Raw genomic sequence first — 16,598 nt, forward strand, 5'->3', positions numbered from 1 at the left:
AGGATAAAATGTCTTTTACACAATAGCCAAAATATAACAATTAATGCCTCTCATCTATGGCAGCACCACTGTCATTTAGGTGGGCAATAAGAATACCTCATAATCTGTTGTTATTTGTATGGCTCCATCATGAATTCCTTCAAGTTCTTTTGCTATTAGTTTTACTCTAAACACAGCATAGTAACCAGATGCTAGAATTACCTGTAAGTGGTACAAATATATAATGAATCATTTATGTTTTATGCCACATTCTTCCATTATAAACAGAAATGTTAATAGGAAACATACCTAATAAACTGCAAGTTCTATATACCAATACAGAATCTGTTTAAATTATTTTTCTTTCAACTTAATCAATATTCTGACTAAATTAGACTGTAAATTCCTCAGCCCAGGGAGATTTTTTTTAAACTTGTTTGCAAACCACCATGAACATTTACAGTGTTACCTAGATTAATGTTTCTAAAGTTTCCCTTTATAAGACCTAATTTTCCAAAACAGAACACAACATATCATGGCAGAGAGCAAAGTGAGTTATTTAACTATGGTAAGAACAGCAGAACCAAGCTTGGGATTTGTAGCTGCCATGCATTAATGTTAACAATGGTATTATGATTTAATACTATGAGCAGCATCAGTGATAGTGGGTTAACAGTCAATCCCTGCAAGCTGCTTATACAAATAAAATATAAACATTATAAAAAATAACCCTTTCTGTCCATTGTCCATCCACACCAGAAGAAAGACAGGAAGCCATGGATTTGGTTTAATTAGGCCATGACTTTATTCCTTTCTCTTCATCTACTGCAAGGGAGACCTTAAAGGGGCAATGCCCCTTTTCTTCCAGCTAGCTGGACAAAGACCCACAAAGGTTGCAGTGGGAACATTCTGTAAACAAAGAAACTCACAGGTTGAGCCCATCTTTGTATATTCATATGTACCACTTATATTTCATAAGAGCATCTGAGGAAAGTAGAGTGAAACCTGCTGCTATCTGCTTGAATCACTTTCACTTCCCTGAGCAGCTGTTATGAATGACTAGTTCTAAGTTCATTCAGCTCTAGAAAGTGACCAGGGAAATGACTACTATGCAATGACCCAGGAAGCGTGTATACCAAGATTCAGCTTTCTGAACATTTTATTTTAGAAACTCACCAACCCATCAAGTGTACCCTTAGGTTACAACTATCCCACATATGAACAAAATTTATTTTACCTTCTATTCAAAACATGCTACCTTGTTCCTTATCCTGTGAATATCTTCATGACAGAAAGTTATACTTATGTCATTCATTGCTACATTATTTATCATCCCTTATCAATATGCTATATGCAGTTTTTAATTAAGGACTCAAGAAGAAGAGTTTACTTACTGAAGATTGATCAGATACACTGGCATTTTCTAATTCTGGAAGGTTTGCAATTATTGTGGTTCTATTGCCTTTTTCAGTAACCAGGAGTTCTATAGTCAAGCCATCCCCTATAACATGCCAGCTTTTTATAGCCAGCTTAAAAAAGACAAAGATGACAATCTCAGCAATGACATAGATGCAAAAATTTACTACAACAAACAGGAATTTAAAATATGTTGATTCTTACCTCAATGGGATTACTGTTGATGATTGCAAATAAAATGCTAGTAGTTTCTGTTGCACTCAATATGCCAAAATCTATGAAACGTTCCTCGAGTTTGGGGGGTAATACAAAGTACTAGAGAGATTAAGAAAGGCATTATAGCTGCACTTAAAAATACACAGTACATTCAAAATCAGAGTTCACTAACAAATTCATTAATAAGTGAAAGCATTAAAAATCTGGGACTATGCTTTATTCTATCCATGAACCAAACAAACCACAAAACTGAGAAAGTATGGAAAAAACAGGGGAAAAAACTCACCACATTAAACCAATCCCTGACAAATTATTTAGTACGTTGAGAATGTCATGGGGAAAGGGGCAGTAAAATTTAGTTTGCTTTTTTGTTTTAAATCACAAAAGGAGTTGAACAGCTACCATGGAGAAAGACCAAGGAAATCAAATTAGTATTCTTTGATCTAGCGTGAAATTTCAAGGAAAAAATAAATACTTACATCTAAAAAACCTGTGTATGCTCGCACAGGGAGTTGAAATTTTGAAGCGTTGGTGATAAGTAAAATATTGTTATCTACATGAACAGATGACGTGGAAGGCATAAAATAAAGTGTGAAAATATATATGGATTCATTAGGTGGGATCAAGACTGGTTTGCTGAAGTTCTGGACCTAAATTAGTGAAGAAATAACACCAATGTTAAAATTTAATATAGTACAGTTCATTAAATATTTAATATTAGGGAAAACTTTCATTGGAATTGGGCTTACCTTAAACATTGTTTTTACTTCTTCTGGTAACACAACATCATGAATGAGGACTGCAAAACTGAATGTATTTGTAAGATAGATTGGCCTTTCCACAGAGTCAGCAGGACTATCCCAGATGTGAAACAATGTGGCAGCATGATCAAATCCTAAATATCTATTTAAAAAGAAAAATGTATCAAAAACTTCAGATTTTCCTCAAAAATAATCTCCTGTGCTCTTTACCTCCAAAGACTAAAAGCAGTCAATTCATGCAAAAGGGATGGCTCTCCCAGTGTATACTCTCTACCCTTGCTTCAGGCTACAGTTGCAGGGCAATCCAAGCACAAAACAGTGATTGTTCAAATGTTTTAGAATAGAAGAGCAAGTGATAAGTTTGCATTCTGAAAATATGACATACGTAGCATAAGCCACTTAGGTAAATGACTCATGAAAGCCACTGAGAGTCCAAATCTTGAAATTTGCTTATGTATTACTGAGTAACACTAGTTCATCTGCTATCCCAAGAAAGCAAAAAATTAGAACCAGCAGCTGTGCTACTGGAAGAATTCCATAGTTAAGAGTACATGAACAACCACCTTATTCCACAAAACACAATAAAAGAAAAGCGGCTGATTCTCGGTGTTTAATTTTTAATCAGCACTCAGTTTATACAGACTTACCCATCTAATATTTCTGCTTGATATGGAATTTCAAGTTTTGAATAACTCTTCTCTTTTGCTTTAACAGTTATTTTTCCAGAAGACTGAGAAGGTCTTTTTGCTTTTGATGCTGCACATGTACAACAAAGAATAAAATAGGTTCTGTGATCACTTTATTTACATAAAATAGTAAATCAATAGCTATTCTTTAGTCTTAAAATTTCATTGTTAAGCAATTAAAGCTGCCATTAAAAGTTAACTGCTGCAAACCAGTAGTAGGATCATTTTTCTCACCTAACTGATTTATACATAAAATACTAAAGCTGTAATTTTTTTCTTTATATGCATAAGAAGATGGGTACCTTAGTCACTAATAGACCAGGGCATAGTTATTTAAAAATCGTGTGACCTCCATCTTCACATTCCTTATTCTAAAGAACTGCTTCAAGATTACCTGTTGCTACTAGATAAGATACTTTCTATTAAGAGACATTTACTAGTATCAATAGGCCGCATATGGTGGAGCTGGTGAGATTCTTAAGACTGAATATTTTTAGGCAAACAATCATACTGGATGTTTGGCAGTGATTTAAAAAAAAATACTCAGTCCAAACTCTCAGACCAGTAGTTATTGGGAGCAGAGTGCAACAAAATTAAGTCCCAATTTGAGCCTTGCTGAAGTAGACAAGGAATTAGCCAACAAGTTACTCTATCAGGGGGCAAGGAAAATAAATGTGAACAAGAGAAAGCTATTTGTGAGATAAGGTTATGATGGGGGAGGAAACTAAATCTTTCCCCTAAGGAAAGTTTCAGGGAGTGGCATTGAATAAACCTCAAATAAAAGTCACAGGGATCCAGTATTATTAAAAAAAAAAAAAAAAAACTGGACGTTTTAACCTGGAAGACTATAGAAATAAGCAAAACCACAGTGCTTGCAAGGACTCAGACATAGCACAAGCTGAAACAAGATAGAAGCCTTGGGGGTTGTTCCCAAGGTCTCTCAGCAAGCAGAACATCATGCTTGTAGAAACACCACAAGAAAGCAGTTAATGAAGTCATGAATATTGGCTGGTGGAAGCCACAAACACCTACCATTTTCATATATTAGGGCAGTAAAATCAGAAAAATGTTAAGAATAGGTCCTCTTCATTAAGCCAACCAATTAGCCAACTACTTAAATGCTGCAAATGGTTTATTAGACAGAATGTTGTACCCAGCTGAGTCTGCAACTTCACACTAAGCAACTTAAAGTGCCCTACCACACTCATTTGATCTCTGTTTTAATAATCTGTTTTTTCTTCAAATTTCTAAATCTGGACAAATCCTTGCCTCAAGCTGGGGACATTTGGCAAGTCTAGAATTTATGTCCTAACTTCTTATTTCACTCTCTTCTTACAAAATTTTAATATTAAGCTCTTTAAAGTTGCAATGATCATAATTCACTTGGGGAGTCTCCCAACACTTTATCTTGGTTCATCTCAAAATGAATGATATCCAAACACATAAACCTCCATTCTGAATCATTTCAGCCTGAGAGACATACTGCACCCTGTAATATTTTTACTGTAATAACTTGGGGATGCGTCAAACACTTATTCTGATAACTCAATAAAAACTTTGGTAGAAAACAGGTATGTTTTATGCATTTTTTCCAATAAAATTGCAGGGCAATATTGACCACGAGGTTTGGTTGGAAAAGGAAATGAACCACCAAGTCTCTCCAATGGACAGGAGGGATATAAGTGATAGCCACCGTGAGCTGTGTGTGCTCTCCCTGATGGAAAGAATATCAGTGGAAGTTCTATTTTGCACACCAATCTTTCAGAACAAAATAGATTTAAAATTCATAGCAGAATGCTGGAGAGGATTCCATGGTATATGGAATTATTTTCATATCTTCTGGGATTGCCCCAAATTGAAAGTTTTCTGATCTGATGTTGGAAAATACTGAAGATCCAAGAAATGACACTTTTCTTATACTTTAGTAATAGGAATTTGGACAGGATGTATCTGCTTTCTTGAAATTCATAAATACCTAATTTTTACCATCAACGATTCTGTTTTACCTTTAATAAACAGTTAGTCAATTAAAAACTGATATATTCTACAAACAATTCTGCTTATGCATCCAAGTAATTTTGCTATTCCATTTTTTTTAATGTTTACAAGATGAAGTACTTTAGAATTCATCTATTCCTGCTACTAACTCAAACTATTAGTTTACAGTTTTACATGCCATAATTATTTCCAAAGAAACCAGTTTTGAAGTCACATGAATCAACAAAATTCTGACATGAGAAGGAATTACTCGCTTTCCTTAGAAATATGACACAGGACGTACATTTTTCCAAAAAAGTATTTTTCAAATTTTCATGAGATTTCAGTAGCTCTTTAGAAATATTTTTAAATTTCTACAAAGAAAGAAAAAATACTTACCATCAAAACTAATGCTTGCAACTTTGGTATATTTACTTTCAGAAGCTTTTAATGTAACTGGCTTAAAGTGTACTGTTATAGCTTCATTTTGTGGTGTGGGTCTAACACTCTGCAAACGGAAGCCAAAATATTAAACAGTTAATTTGCTGAAAATTTACAACCACCACCAAAACAGTGCACATCTTTTTGTATTTTTCCAAATGATCAGGTGAACAGCATTTGCAGCTTTTTTTTACAGTTTTATATTCACTATAATGAAGATGGCATTGTAAGCTTAAGAGGCTTGGGAACTTGGATTAGTCAAGTTAACATCCAGTAAAGTGGGTAATACAGAACTTTCCACTAACAATATTAGGTGAATCCAAGTGTGGTTATGGGGAGAAAAGTGACTATGTAAAAAATGATACAATACACACAGGCAGTCAGTTTTATCTTACTTTTATAATAGCTAAGATTTTACTGTTGCTAATGCTGCAGAGCTAATACACCTACAGAAGAAAACTAGCTTATTTTCTGGTTCACACATCAACAGAACTGTTAAGTATTTAAAGTTCAGTAAAGGTTGTGCCATTTGATGATTCACAAGGCAATGATCCCAGCTTGACTCAGAGTGTAGGTTGAATTTGCAGAGCTGGCAGTTAGAAAAAAAAAGTTACTTGAATACTGAGAAAATTTATTTGACACGTCAGATACTACACATGGAATTCTACAATTTTACAGGGTCACTTTTCAGATTCCAACAGCATTTTAATGTTCTAAAGTGAGTGGAAATGGTATTAAAGTTGTGAAAGGAGTCAATGAACATGGTTAGGAAGTCATTCTGTCACTGTGATTAGCCACAGCTTATTTGAAGAGGTACCGATGTCATACAACAGAGTAGTTCGGGATCTTGAATATATCAGTACCATGTTGTTTAATAAAAGTTGCTGGGATTTTCTTCATTTAAAGAAGCCAATTTCTAAAATCTTGTATATCTATATTACTGCTTTCTGCTAGATGAGTTATCAGACCTATCCAAACCAGATCAGATGCCCTTGAGTGGCTGGCTTCCAGATGCAACCAGCCCAACTAACACTACTACAGTAGAACTTCAGAGTTACAAACACCAGACTTACGAACTGACCAGTCAATCACACACCTCATTTGGAGCCGGAAGTATGCAATCGGGCAGCAGCAGAGACAAAAAAAAAAAAAAAAAAAAACACCATACAGGACTGTGTTTAAATGTAAACTACTAAAAAATAAAGGGAAAGCAGCATTTTTCTTCTGCATAGTAAAGTTTCAAAGCTGTATTAAGTAAATGTTCAGTTGTAAGCTTTTGAAAGAACCACCATAACGTTTTGTTCAGAGTTACGAACAACCTCCATTCCCCAGGTGCTCATATCTGAGGTTCTACTGTACAGCTAACAAACAGTCTCTTTCAGTTAAGTGGAAGAGATGTGTGTCTTTGGATTAAGAGGTACTGGGTTTTCTGGTCAAATATGCTCTGGTGTAGTACAGATGACCTTGATGGGTCTATTAATGAATCACATATATTACCAGCTCCCTGGAGAGAACTGTGTGTGTTGCAAAATAAAAAACCTTTGAAGGTGCTGTAAACAAGCACAGAACTCACATTTTATGGCCATTTGTATCTCCCCTAAAGCAATGGATAACAGTTTTTAATGGCTCTTGCATATTCAACTGATTGAGGCACACTAACTTTTATCTGAGTTTCACGCTTTCACAGACCTTGGGAGGCAGGCCAGTCCTCGCCCACAGACAACTCGCCAACCTTAAGCATATTCTCACCAGCAAGCACACACCGCACCATAACAACTCTAACTCAGGAACCAATCCATGCAACAAACCTCGATGCCAACTCTGCCCACATATCTACACCAGCAACACCATCACAGGACCTAACCAGATCAGCTACATCATCACCGGTTCATTCACCTGCACGTCCACCAATGTTATATATGCCATCATGTGCCAGCAATGCCATGTACGTACATTGGCCAAACTGGACAGTCACTACGTAAAAGGATAAATGGACACAAGTTAGATATCAGGAATGGCAATATACAAAAACCTGTAGGAGAACACTTCAACCTCCCTGGCCACACAATAGCAGATGTAAAGGTAGCCATCTTACAGCAAAAAAACTTCAGGACCAGACTCTAAAGAGAAACTGCTGAGAGCTTCAGTTCATTTGCAAATTTTACACCATCAGATCAGGATTAAACAAAGACTGTGAATGGCTAGCCAACTACAAAAGAAGTTTCTCCTCCCTTGGTGTTCACACCTCAACTGCTAGCAGAGGACCTCACCCTCCCTGATTGAACTAACCTCGTTATCTCCAGACTGATTCTTGCCTGCATATTTATACCTGCCTCTGGAAATTTCCATTACATGCGTCTGACAAAGTGGGTATTCACCCACAAAAGCTTATGCTCCAATACATCTGTTAGCCTTAGTCTTAAAGGTGCCACAGGACTCTCTGTTGCTTTTTACAGATCCAGACTAACACGGCTACCCCTCTGATACTTAACTTTTATCTGTTCCTTAATAGCCAAAGTTGAAAATTATAAAAGTTATATCCAGCAATTAAAGTTTGGAAATATTTAAAAGGACAGTTCATTCTATATACAAGATTCTTTATGTAGTTCTGTCAGGAAAGTAGGAAATTTTAGAAATGCATGCAACTCAACATCAGTGGTGCACCAAAGTTCTGTAGGTGGACTCCTCAAAATGCTTACCTCGTGGCTAAAACTCATTAAAAGGAATTAATCTTTGTCTTACTAAGTTCTGTTGCTGTCCAAAATTCCTTAATTGTTTTCATTTGTAGCTCTCAAATTCTCCACATGGATTAAAACATTTAAAAGCAAATTAATTCAAATTAGAGAGATTAAGGAACAACCAACCACCTCAAAGACCTTCTTAAATCTAAAACAAAATCTCATTTCCCCCCAAATTAAAACTCTCATCTAAATACCACCTTAGAAAACAAGTTTCTTATATACCTCTACCCCGATATAACACGAATTCGTATATAACGTGGTAAAGCAGTGCTCCGGGGCTGCACACTCCGGTGGATCAAAGCAAGTTCGATATAACACGGTTTCACCTATATTGCGGTAAGATTTTTTGGCTCCCAAGGACAGCGTTGTATCGGGGCAGAGGTGTAGTGTTCCTAGAAAGTCACCAAATCTCCACTCAGGGAAGGCACAGGAATGATATTCCAAAGCTGAAGACTTCTCACCAAGAATTAATGCTGGGCCATCAGTCCAGCTTGCCTATGTAAATCAGCAACTGCCATATGACCCCACAAGGAAAAAGGAAAAGTTTCAAGTAGCCAAACTACACAACATTTGGATCTGCCATGGACTGTTGCACTCAGACTTCCATGTGGATGTTCCAACTTACCGACCCAGCTTACTAAATGACATTCACTTTTACTGTGTGCCCAATCAATAGGTAACAACATATTTGAAAACTTATACCTCCTATACCTTCCTTGGAGTGTGAACAATGAAGCTATAGTATAGTTATGGTGAAAGAACTGGAAGATTCCTTCTTCTCTTCTTCCCCCTACCTTCCGTTAATCAGACTCAAAACCAGACAGCTAAACCCTGGACTGAATCCTCAACCTAGAGGGGGGCATAAACTTGCCAACTTTCACAGAAACTGAAACCTTACCACATAATGCCCCGAATGGCTAACTTTTAAGAAAGCATTTCCTTAACTTAGCTTCCCCTCCATTTTGTCTCTCACCCCCTTCCCCAAATAATAAAAATACACAAACAAAAACACCTATAGATGAATCACGTATTTCTCATATAGACTGGAAAGGAGAAAAATAGTTATTTCTGTATGAAGCACTGGGCAAGTGATAAGGGTTATATACCTTGGTAGGTATATTGTGCTCTCATATTCCTATGATGGATCTCAGCTTCCGTATGCTGCTCTCCCCACATGCATGAAACTCCCCTTACTAAACAGCACAACTTTCCAAGTACTTATGCAGGGAGAGCAGCATGTCTGTATTAGTATCTGCTGTGCCAATAGGAGCAAAGTTCTGTTCTAGCAACCAAATGTGTTTAATAAAGAAATTTACCAAGTTACAGAACTGTTAAGTGTTCATTCTAGAACATAAACAGACAAAAAATAACCAATGACAAGTTTTTAATAAAATTTTGACACTGTCACACAGTTGAACCACTAAAAGGTTGCTAAATATTATCCAGCCAACAGGAAAGTAAATATGATTCTCTCCAGAATAAAAATTGAGAGTAAATTCTTTGATCAGCCACAGAATTCAGAACGAGTCAAAGTGATTTTGTGTTTAGTTTTCTATAGGCTTCTACTACCAGGTAATATGTTCAATTGGCCTGGCTATGTACACACAAAAGAAAGAATATAGTAACCTTGGCTACAATACTATTAGCATGTACATGGATAACCTGCAGATACTTCTCTTCAATAGCAGCCAGCTTAGACGTACGCTAAATATAGACACTGTCTTTTCTCGACATTAAAATAAAATTTGTGACTGACTTGTTCCTTGCTTATGACCTGCTTTGGAACACAAGCTCCAGAAGGCCAACACTATATGTCTTAAACTGTTCTAGAAGGAGCCCCATTCACAGGAGTTTAAGGAAAGAACCCATACCCATACTAGCTGCTCTGGAATCAGTTTGACTGGCAAGGTAATAGAAATTCAAGCCCTGTCTGAAATGCTAAAAGACTATAGTCCATAAATATCACACCAATACAGTAGTTGATTCTTTTGAATAAAAACACATCTCAGGTTATGTCCAAGGAATTAGGTGCAAATCAAAACGTACAACTCCCTGTCCAAAACCTTGAAAAACATATCTCATATTTATCAAAGTGCCAAAACATTTATTCTTGCAATGGTAACAGCTTGTAAAAGTGGACACTATAATAAAGTAATCATAGAGCCAAAAAAGCACTAGTTAATGTGTAAGAAAGTGACAAACAATCTCATCTGGAACAGGTGATAATCAAATAGTTTCCTAATGATCAAGAACAAGATATAAAGCTACACTTATGCAGATACCACAACCTCACAAATAGATGGACCTTTTCTGGAGATGCATGAAGAAGGTAGTAACTCAGCACCATATTTAGATTCAAGCAACCGGTATCACTAGCAAAATTACATATATTGCATTCATGAAGTGTGCTAGATACTTTACAGACCACAAAAGTAACAGTTCCTGCCCCCACAAAACAAACAGGGAAAATGCAAAAGGGAAAAAGAAAAAGAAGGCAGAGAGGGGGTAAGGGTGATGATAGAAGTAATGAGAACAAAATGTGATTGCAAAGAAATGTTTTCACCCCTCAGCTCATAGAGAGCTGAGAATTAGAGAGATTAAGGATCTTGATGGATTTATGTTTTTAGCTTTGGTATTAGACCTTGTATTAGTTGTTCATAGGGGCCCTCCGTGGTGTTCAAATGGGGATGGAAAGTGGTGGGTAGAGGTGTGATTGTAGGGTTAAAAGACTGGGGAGAGGTGGAAGAAACAGCAGAGGGAGAGAGGGAAGGAAAGTCAGAAGCACAGAAGGCAGGAAGAGAAACCAGGCAACAGAAGGGTAAGACTAATAAGACTAAGAAGGTAGGCAGGCAGTTTGAACTGAGAATGAAAGTAAAAACATAAGAAATTAAGTGAAACATGTTGCAATTTCTAGAGTCAATATCAGAAAGACTTCAAGCTATATCTTGGTAATGAGCCACTGGACTGTTTAGAAGCTTGGGATACCAATTCAGGGAAAAGAAACAAAGTATGTTTCCTAGAATTCAACCTTGAACACCACTTAGTGGACTATTAGGGTTACCATAATCCAGCAAGCAAAAAAGAGGACGGGAGGAGCCCCGCCCCTGTCCTGCCCTAGCCCCGCCCCATCCTGCCCTAGCCCCGCCCCTGCCCCTCCCACTTCCCCCCCTCAGAACCCCCAACCCTCCCCCCGCTCCTTGTCCCCTGACTGCCCCCTCCTGGGACCCCTGCTCCTAACTGCCCTCCAGAACCCCAACCCCTACCTAAGACTCCCTGTTTCTTGTCCCCTAACTGTCCCCTCCTAAGCCCCCCCCCAAATGCCCCCCAGAACCCTACCCCCTACCTGTACCCTGACTGCCCAAAACCTTCTCCACCCCCCCCAAAAGCCCCCCCCCGAACTCCCGACCCCCCCCGTCTCTTGACTGCCCCTTCCAAAACCTCCCTGCCCCTTCTCCGACCCCCTGGCCCCCTTGTTGTTGGCCTTTCTTCACATAATGTCTCCGTGAGCTTGCTCAGGAACTGCATGAGCCGCTCGTCCGGCACGCTGGGCAACAGTGGGGGAGGAGCTCCAGACTGCCGGAGCCGATCTGCGATGCAGGGAGGGAGGGAGGGAGGAGGAGGACGTGCTCTCTCTGGCTGAGTGTCGGAGCCCCATGTAAGAGACACCGTCCGGCCGGCAGCACTGCTCTGCATCAGGGGGAAGTCCGGACATTTACAAATTCCCCCCGGACGCTATTTTTAGCTTAAAAAGCCGGACATGTCCGGGGGAATCCGGACGAATGGTAACCCTATGGACTATATCATGTTAAGGTCAATGAATGAAAGTTTGGACACAGTCCTCTTCCTTTCACAAAACTAAACAAAACGTGTGAAATTAAAAGGAAATAAAACTTACTGTAATTGGTACATCCTTTGTTCCTGAATTTAATAAATGTAGATTTAAAATTTTTGGCATGTCTGTTAAAAACAAAGACAAATTAATTATCAGGTCATACTACTGTATAATCCATCATACAAAAAGCAATCTGTTCCAACCAGATTTCTGCACAAATTGAACATTATTCTATATGAAACTTTAAAAACAGTTCAACCAGTCAGAAACTTGTTATTCATAAGAGTATGTTACGTTTTTAAAGCTTCTATGTATTAAGTACATTTTATGTACTTCAATCATTCTGATTTCTAAATCAAAAAGAATTCAGCAGGTTAATAATGTTACAATGAGCAACTACGACTCTACTACACCAATGTTTACCAGATAAAATGATTACATGGACATCATTCCATATAAAATGAAAGAATCACTCAATAACATAACATTTCAGAAGCAATGTCACCCACTCAAAAAAAAAAAAAAAAAAAACCCAAACCACCCACTAGTTCTGTCTTTTCATATCCACCAAAGATGGATTTTTTTCTTTTACCAAAGTTGCAAGTTATTACCATCTCATAAAACTGACACCTATGTATTGCTTTCTCTGATGCACATACTGAACATTAAATGTGAACAAAAAAATCTATTAATCTCTAACTATATAAACACTTGTGCCAAGATTTCATAATCATGTAATTGACCAATATTTCAACGAATGAAGATTAAATCAGAACAGCAAATTCAATTAAATTCGAAAAGTAGTTTTTAACCTGTGGTCTGTGGACCCCTGGGGGTGCACAGACTATGTGTAAGATTTCCGAAGGGGTGTGGGGTGCACAAATGAAAAAAGATTGAAAACCTCTAAGTTAGAATATATTCTAACATTTGTGTACAATGTTGCAAAACTCTTAAGTCACCTAAAAAACAAAAACCTCAATCAAAAGTTAAGGAAATAAACTGTATGGACCTAGTTCTCAGAGTTAGGTGTGTGTAACTGTGCCGGCCTAATTTGTCCATGATACCATCAGTATTATAATAGTGCATACAAATTATTTGCATATAGCCACTTATTTAACTGCTTATTTGCAGGCACTGATAACATTTTTGCACATGAGCTTGGCATCTGCAATCACATCCATCCATCTTTGAAAATCAGATCCAAGTTATACCCAAGTTATTTTTTTGGTTTTAGTTTTATATTTTATCTGATAAGTATTTATTTTTTTACTACATTTTGGATATTTATTATTAGGAGGAAAAAATCAGTTTTAAATGGCATTTTAAAAGTCATTTTCCTTTAATTACATTTAAAAAAAACCCGCCTGTGAAGACAAAGCACAAATTAAGCTCAGCAGACACAGAAGGATCTTTGGGGTTCACCATTCCCCTCCACAAATAATTTTCGTTAATGGAGAGCTAGGAATTTTCTATGTATATTTTCTACAATCTTATTTTTTGGGGGTGGGATTTAATTTTTAAAACCTAGAATGAGAAACCCTAAGTACAATTTACCTTGTGTTCGTAGTGTACCAAAATCTAGCATTTCTGTTGATGAATAGATTCCTGGAGCTTTACAAAAAAGAAAAGGAAAACCATTAATAATATTTTCTTATTCTAGTATAGCAATATAAACTGAATATTTTGAATACTGCATTTTCCTACAAACCTGTTGTAACCTCTACTTCAACAGGAAGAATGATAAATTTTGTGTTGTCTGAGGCATTTGTTTTTATTCTAATGAAGGCTGTATGATTATCTGCTTCTCTTGAAGAAAAGCTGGCTCTCATCACTCCCTTTGTTTCATAGGGGGGAATTTCCTTTTGAAATAATCACAGACACAAATAAGAATGCAGTAGCTCCAATAAGGCTGCAACATCAAACACATTATATTAAAAAATTTCAGAATATTTGGTGTCATTTTTATGCGTAGACAATGCTCTAAAAAGAATTAGCAGTATATTGGAGTGGATTATAATTGCATATTTATAAAAAAGAAAGGAAGGGATAGCTAGCAATCTACCGACAGCACAATACAAAGAGGCATTCAGATTTCTGTGTCAGCATGTTTGGCCCGAGGAAAAGCGTGCCTGTAGTGAGGCGGTGTGGTTCCCCGCCGCCCTGGAGAGGGACGAGCCTCTCCAGACACCAAAGTGGGCAGAGCCAGTGAATCCTGTGCCTGCCCCCCAGAGGTCAAGGCGTAGGACAGGAAGTATTGAAGCCCAGCCCCAGAGCTTACTAGAGGAACAGCTGCCGGAGAGACCAGATGGCTGGTTGGTAGACCCTGGCAATCAGCAGCTGACCTGAAGACTGGTCTGACCTGCCGATGCCTGACGCCGACCAGAGCCCGGAGGAGCTGTGAAGCCTGCTCCTCACAAGTTACCTAGAGGAGCTGCCAAGCCTACCCCTCGCCAGTTACCCTGAGGAGCCCATGGTGCTTGACCCCTTGGAGGACACCATCCAGACCCAGGTACCTATAGAGAGGGAGAGTTAGGAAGTAGCCCGGGGGCAGCCGACCCTAGTCTGGCTGCAGCACTGCCAGAGCCCATGTCAGTGTGTTGCGGCCAGGATCCCCACTGACTCAGCAGCAGGCCTTCTGCCGCTGCTAGGGCCCCGGGCTGGGACGCAGTGGAGTAGGTGGGCCTGCGTCCCCCCTGCCACCCAACTTGTGGGTGGCAGTCTCCCCCTCTCCCAGGCCCTTCGGAGCCAAGAGTCTGGACTTGCTGTTTACTTGCCTTTGCTCAGCCTCTGTCTGAGGGCCTGAGCCATTGACTCTTTGCTGCCCCACCCTGACCCAGGGCCTGGGCCTGCTCATTATATAACAATTGCTCAGCTCCTGTCTGAGGACTTGAACCCGTGACTCACTACTGTCCGCTGAGAGGGCGTGAATAACTGTTGTGTTTTGCCTCAACTGCTGCCACGGTGAGAGACTCCCAGGGCCAGGCTAATTCCCCGTCACAACTGAAAGGAAGTAGCTAGGCAGTGTGGTTCCCCACCGCTCCAGAGAGGGCCAAACCCCTCTACAGTGCCACATGCTGATCTCTAGCAATGCTACTGGGGGACTGAAAGTGGTGCCTTAGGAAGAGGTCACTCTCAGCCCTCTTCTGTTGTAGTGAAGGCTTAGGTTGCCTTGCAACAGAGTTTTTCCTCGGGACTCTGAGAAGGGGACAGAAGAATTTTTCAACTCTTATCAGAAAAAGATACAGGCATAATTGTGGAATTTTGTTGCATTCACATTGGATGGAGTTCATATTTAAGAGGAGAATTTTAATAGCACAAATAATCACTTGAATACAGAGTAATACAAAAGCAACATACAATAAACTTACATTTCCATCATAACCAAATATAGGTGTATGCTTTTATTCAACACAACATGCAGGTTTTTTTCTCTTAGACAATGAAGAAATGTTTCTCCTTAATAAAGGTTGTCAGCCATAGCAAAGAGAATTCTAAGGTGATTTATACACTGTTTAATAGCCATAAACTCTGTGCACTGCAATCATACATTTCTAACATGTGGCATTTTGTATCTTAAAGATGTAGCTTTAAGCTGCTGAAATTTATTTTGGTTTCTTTATAGAACTTCCTACTGAAGGATAAAAGCTTTCGTCAGTCCTGCTTCAAAAGGGCACCACTCATCTCAAAATGGAGGTAGAGAAGAAACGAAGGTAGAGTACACCTCTATAAAAGGTATTTCTGAAATTAATCAAGCCCAGAACTAGAATGGTGACAGTACACCCCTTCACCCACGGATACATAAACTAAGGATGTACATTTGGAAGTTCTTGTTTGGGAATCTTTCACCCTGCAACAGTCATATATATAACTTGATCCTATACATGACAATGGTCAAGTGGCATCATGACCCCAACATGAATCACTGTATATTTTTCTATTTTTCCCATTTCAGAAAAATACATGAGTAGACACCTGTAATTAAATAAGAATCTGATCCAACTCCCATTGACTTCAATTTAATAATAGTCATTTATATGCTTATCTACTTTTTAAATGGTTGCTGAACAAGAACAAATCACCAGACCAAAATGAATATAAAACATATTACCACTCACCCACAGTTTTTTTGTACCCCCTTGTTGACCTGTTGGAAGCTCTAGGTGGAGATCACCTCCACTTGAATACATTTCTACCACCTATGACAAAAAACAAATATTAAAAAGAGCTTTCATTAGTTATGTGAAATTATAATCTAATCAACAATGTAATGGACCAGCAAAGGCGCAAGAGCCCAGTCTGTTGGATCTATTCCAATTTTGATAAATTTGTAATGATCTGAAATCAGCAAAATCTGTGTTACACTTCAGGAAACAGGCACCTTCTACATCTATGTATGTCAAAATTTGTAGAGCATAAGGTGTCACATTTACAGAAATCACATCAGTGGAAGATTGGTTTTCTTTTCCAGGCAGGCACAGCTACCGCTTCCAACATTAACTGTGTCTGAATGTTAGAACACTTTTGCCCTCAGAAGATATTTCTGTAAATT

General features: G+C 38.4%; 1 protein-coding gene across 3 annotated transcripts in view; it reads right to left on the bottom strand.

Moving 5' to 3' along the window:
• The window catches only part of TMEM131 (transmembrane protein 131), a 168,681-nt gene that overhangs the window by 46,493 nt on the left and 105,590 nt on the right, over positions 1-16,598 (bottom strand). For all 3 annotated transcript variants that reach the window (XM_024213327.2, XM_026648053.1, XM_026648049.1), the window contains exons 8-18: positions 16,165-16,245; positions 13,758-13,908; positions 13,604-13,660; positions 12,113-12,174; positions 5,435-5,543; positions 3,020-3,128; positions 2,361-2,514; positions 2,091-2,261; positions 1,600-1,710; positions 1,374-1,508; positions 97-201 (exon numbers count right to left, since the gene is read on the bottom strand). In XM_024213327.2, the coding sequence (XP_024069095.2) occupies positions 97-201; positions 1,374-1,508; positions 1,600-1,710; positions 2,091-2,261; positions 2,361-2,514; positions 3,020-3,128; positions 5,435-5,543; positions 12,113-12,174; positions 13,604-13,660; positions 13,758-13,908; positions 16,165-16,245 (1,245 nt within the window). The remainder of the gene's footprint in view (positions 1-96; positions 202-1,373; positions 1,509-1,599; positions 1,711-2,090; positions 2,262-2,360; positions 2,515-3,019; positions 3,129-5,434; positions 5,544-12,112; positions 12,175-13,603; positions 13,661-13,757; positions 13,909-16,164; positions 16,246-16,598) is intronic.

Source organism: Terrapene carolina, unplaced genomic scaffold (genome assembly GCF_002925995.2).
Source record: "Terrapene carolina triunguis isolate 2854851 unplaced genomic scaffold, T_m_triunguis-2.0 Scaffold21, whole genome shotgun sequence".
NCBI classification, from domain to species: Eukaryota; Metazoa; Chordata; order Testudines; family Emydidae; genus Terrapene; species Terrapene triunguis.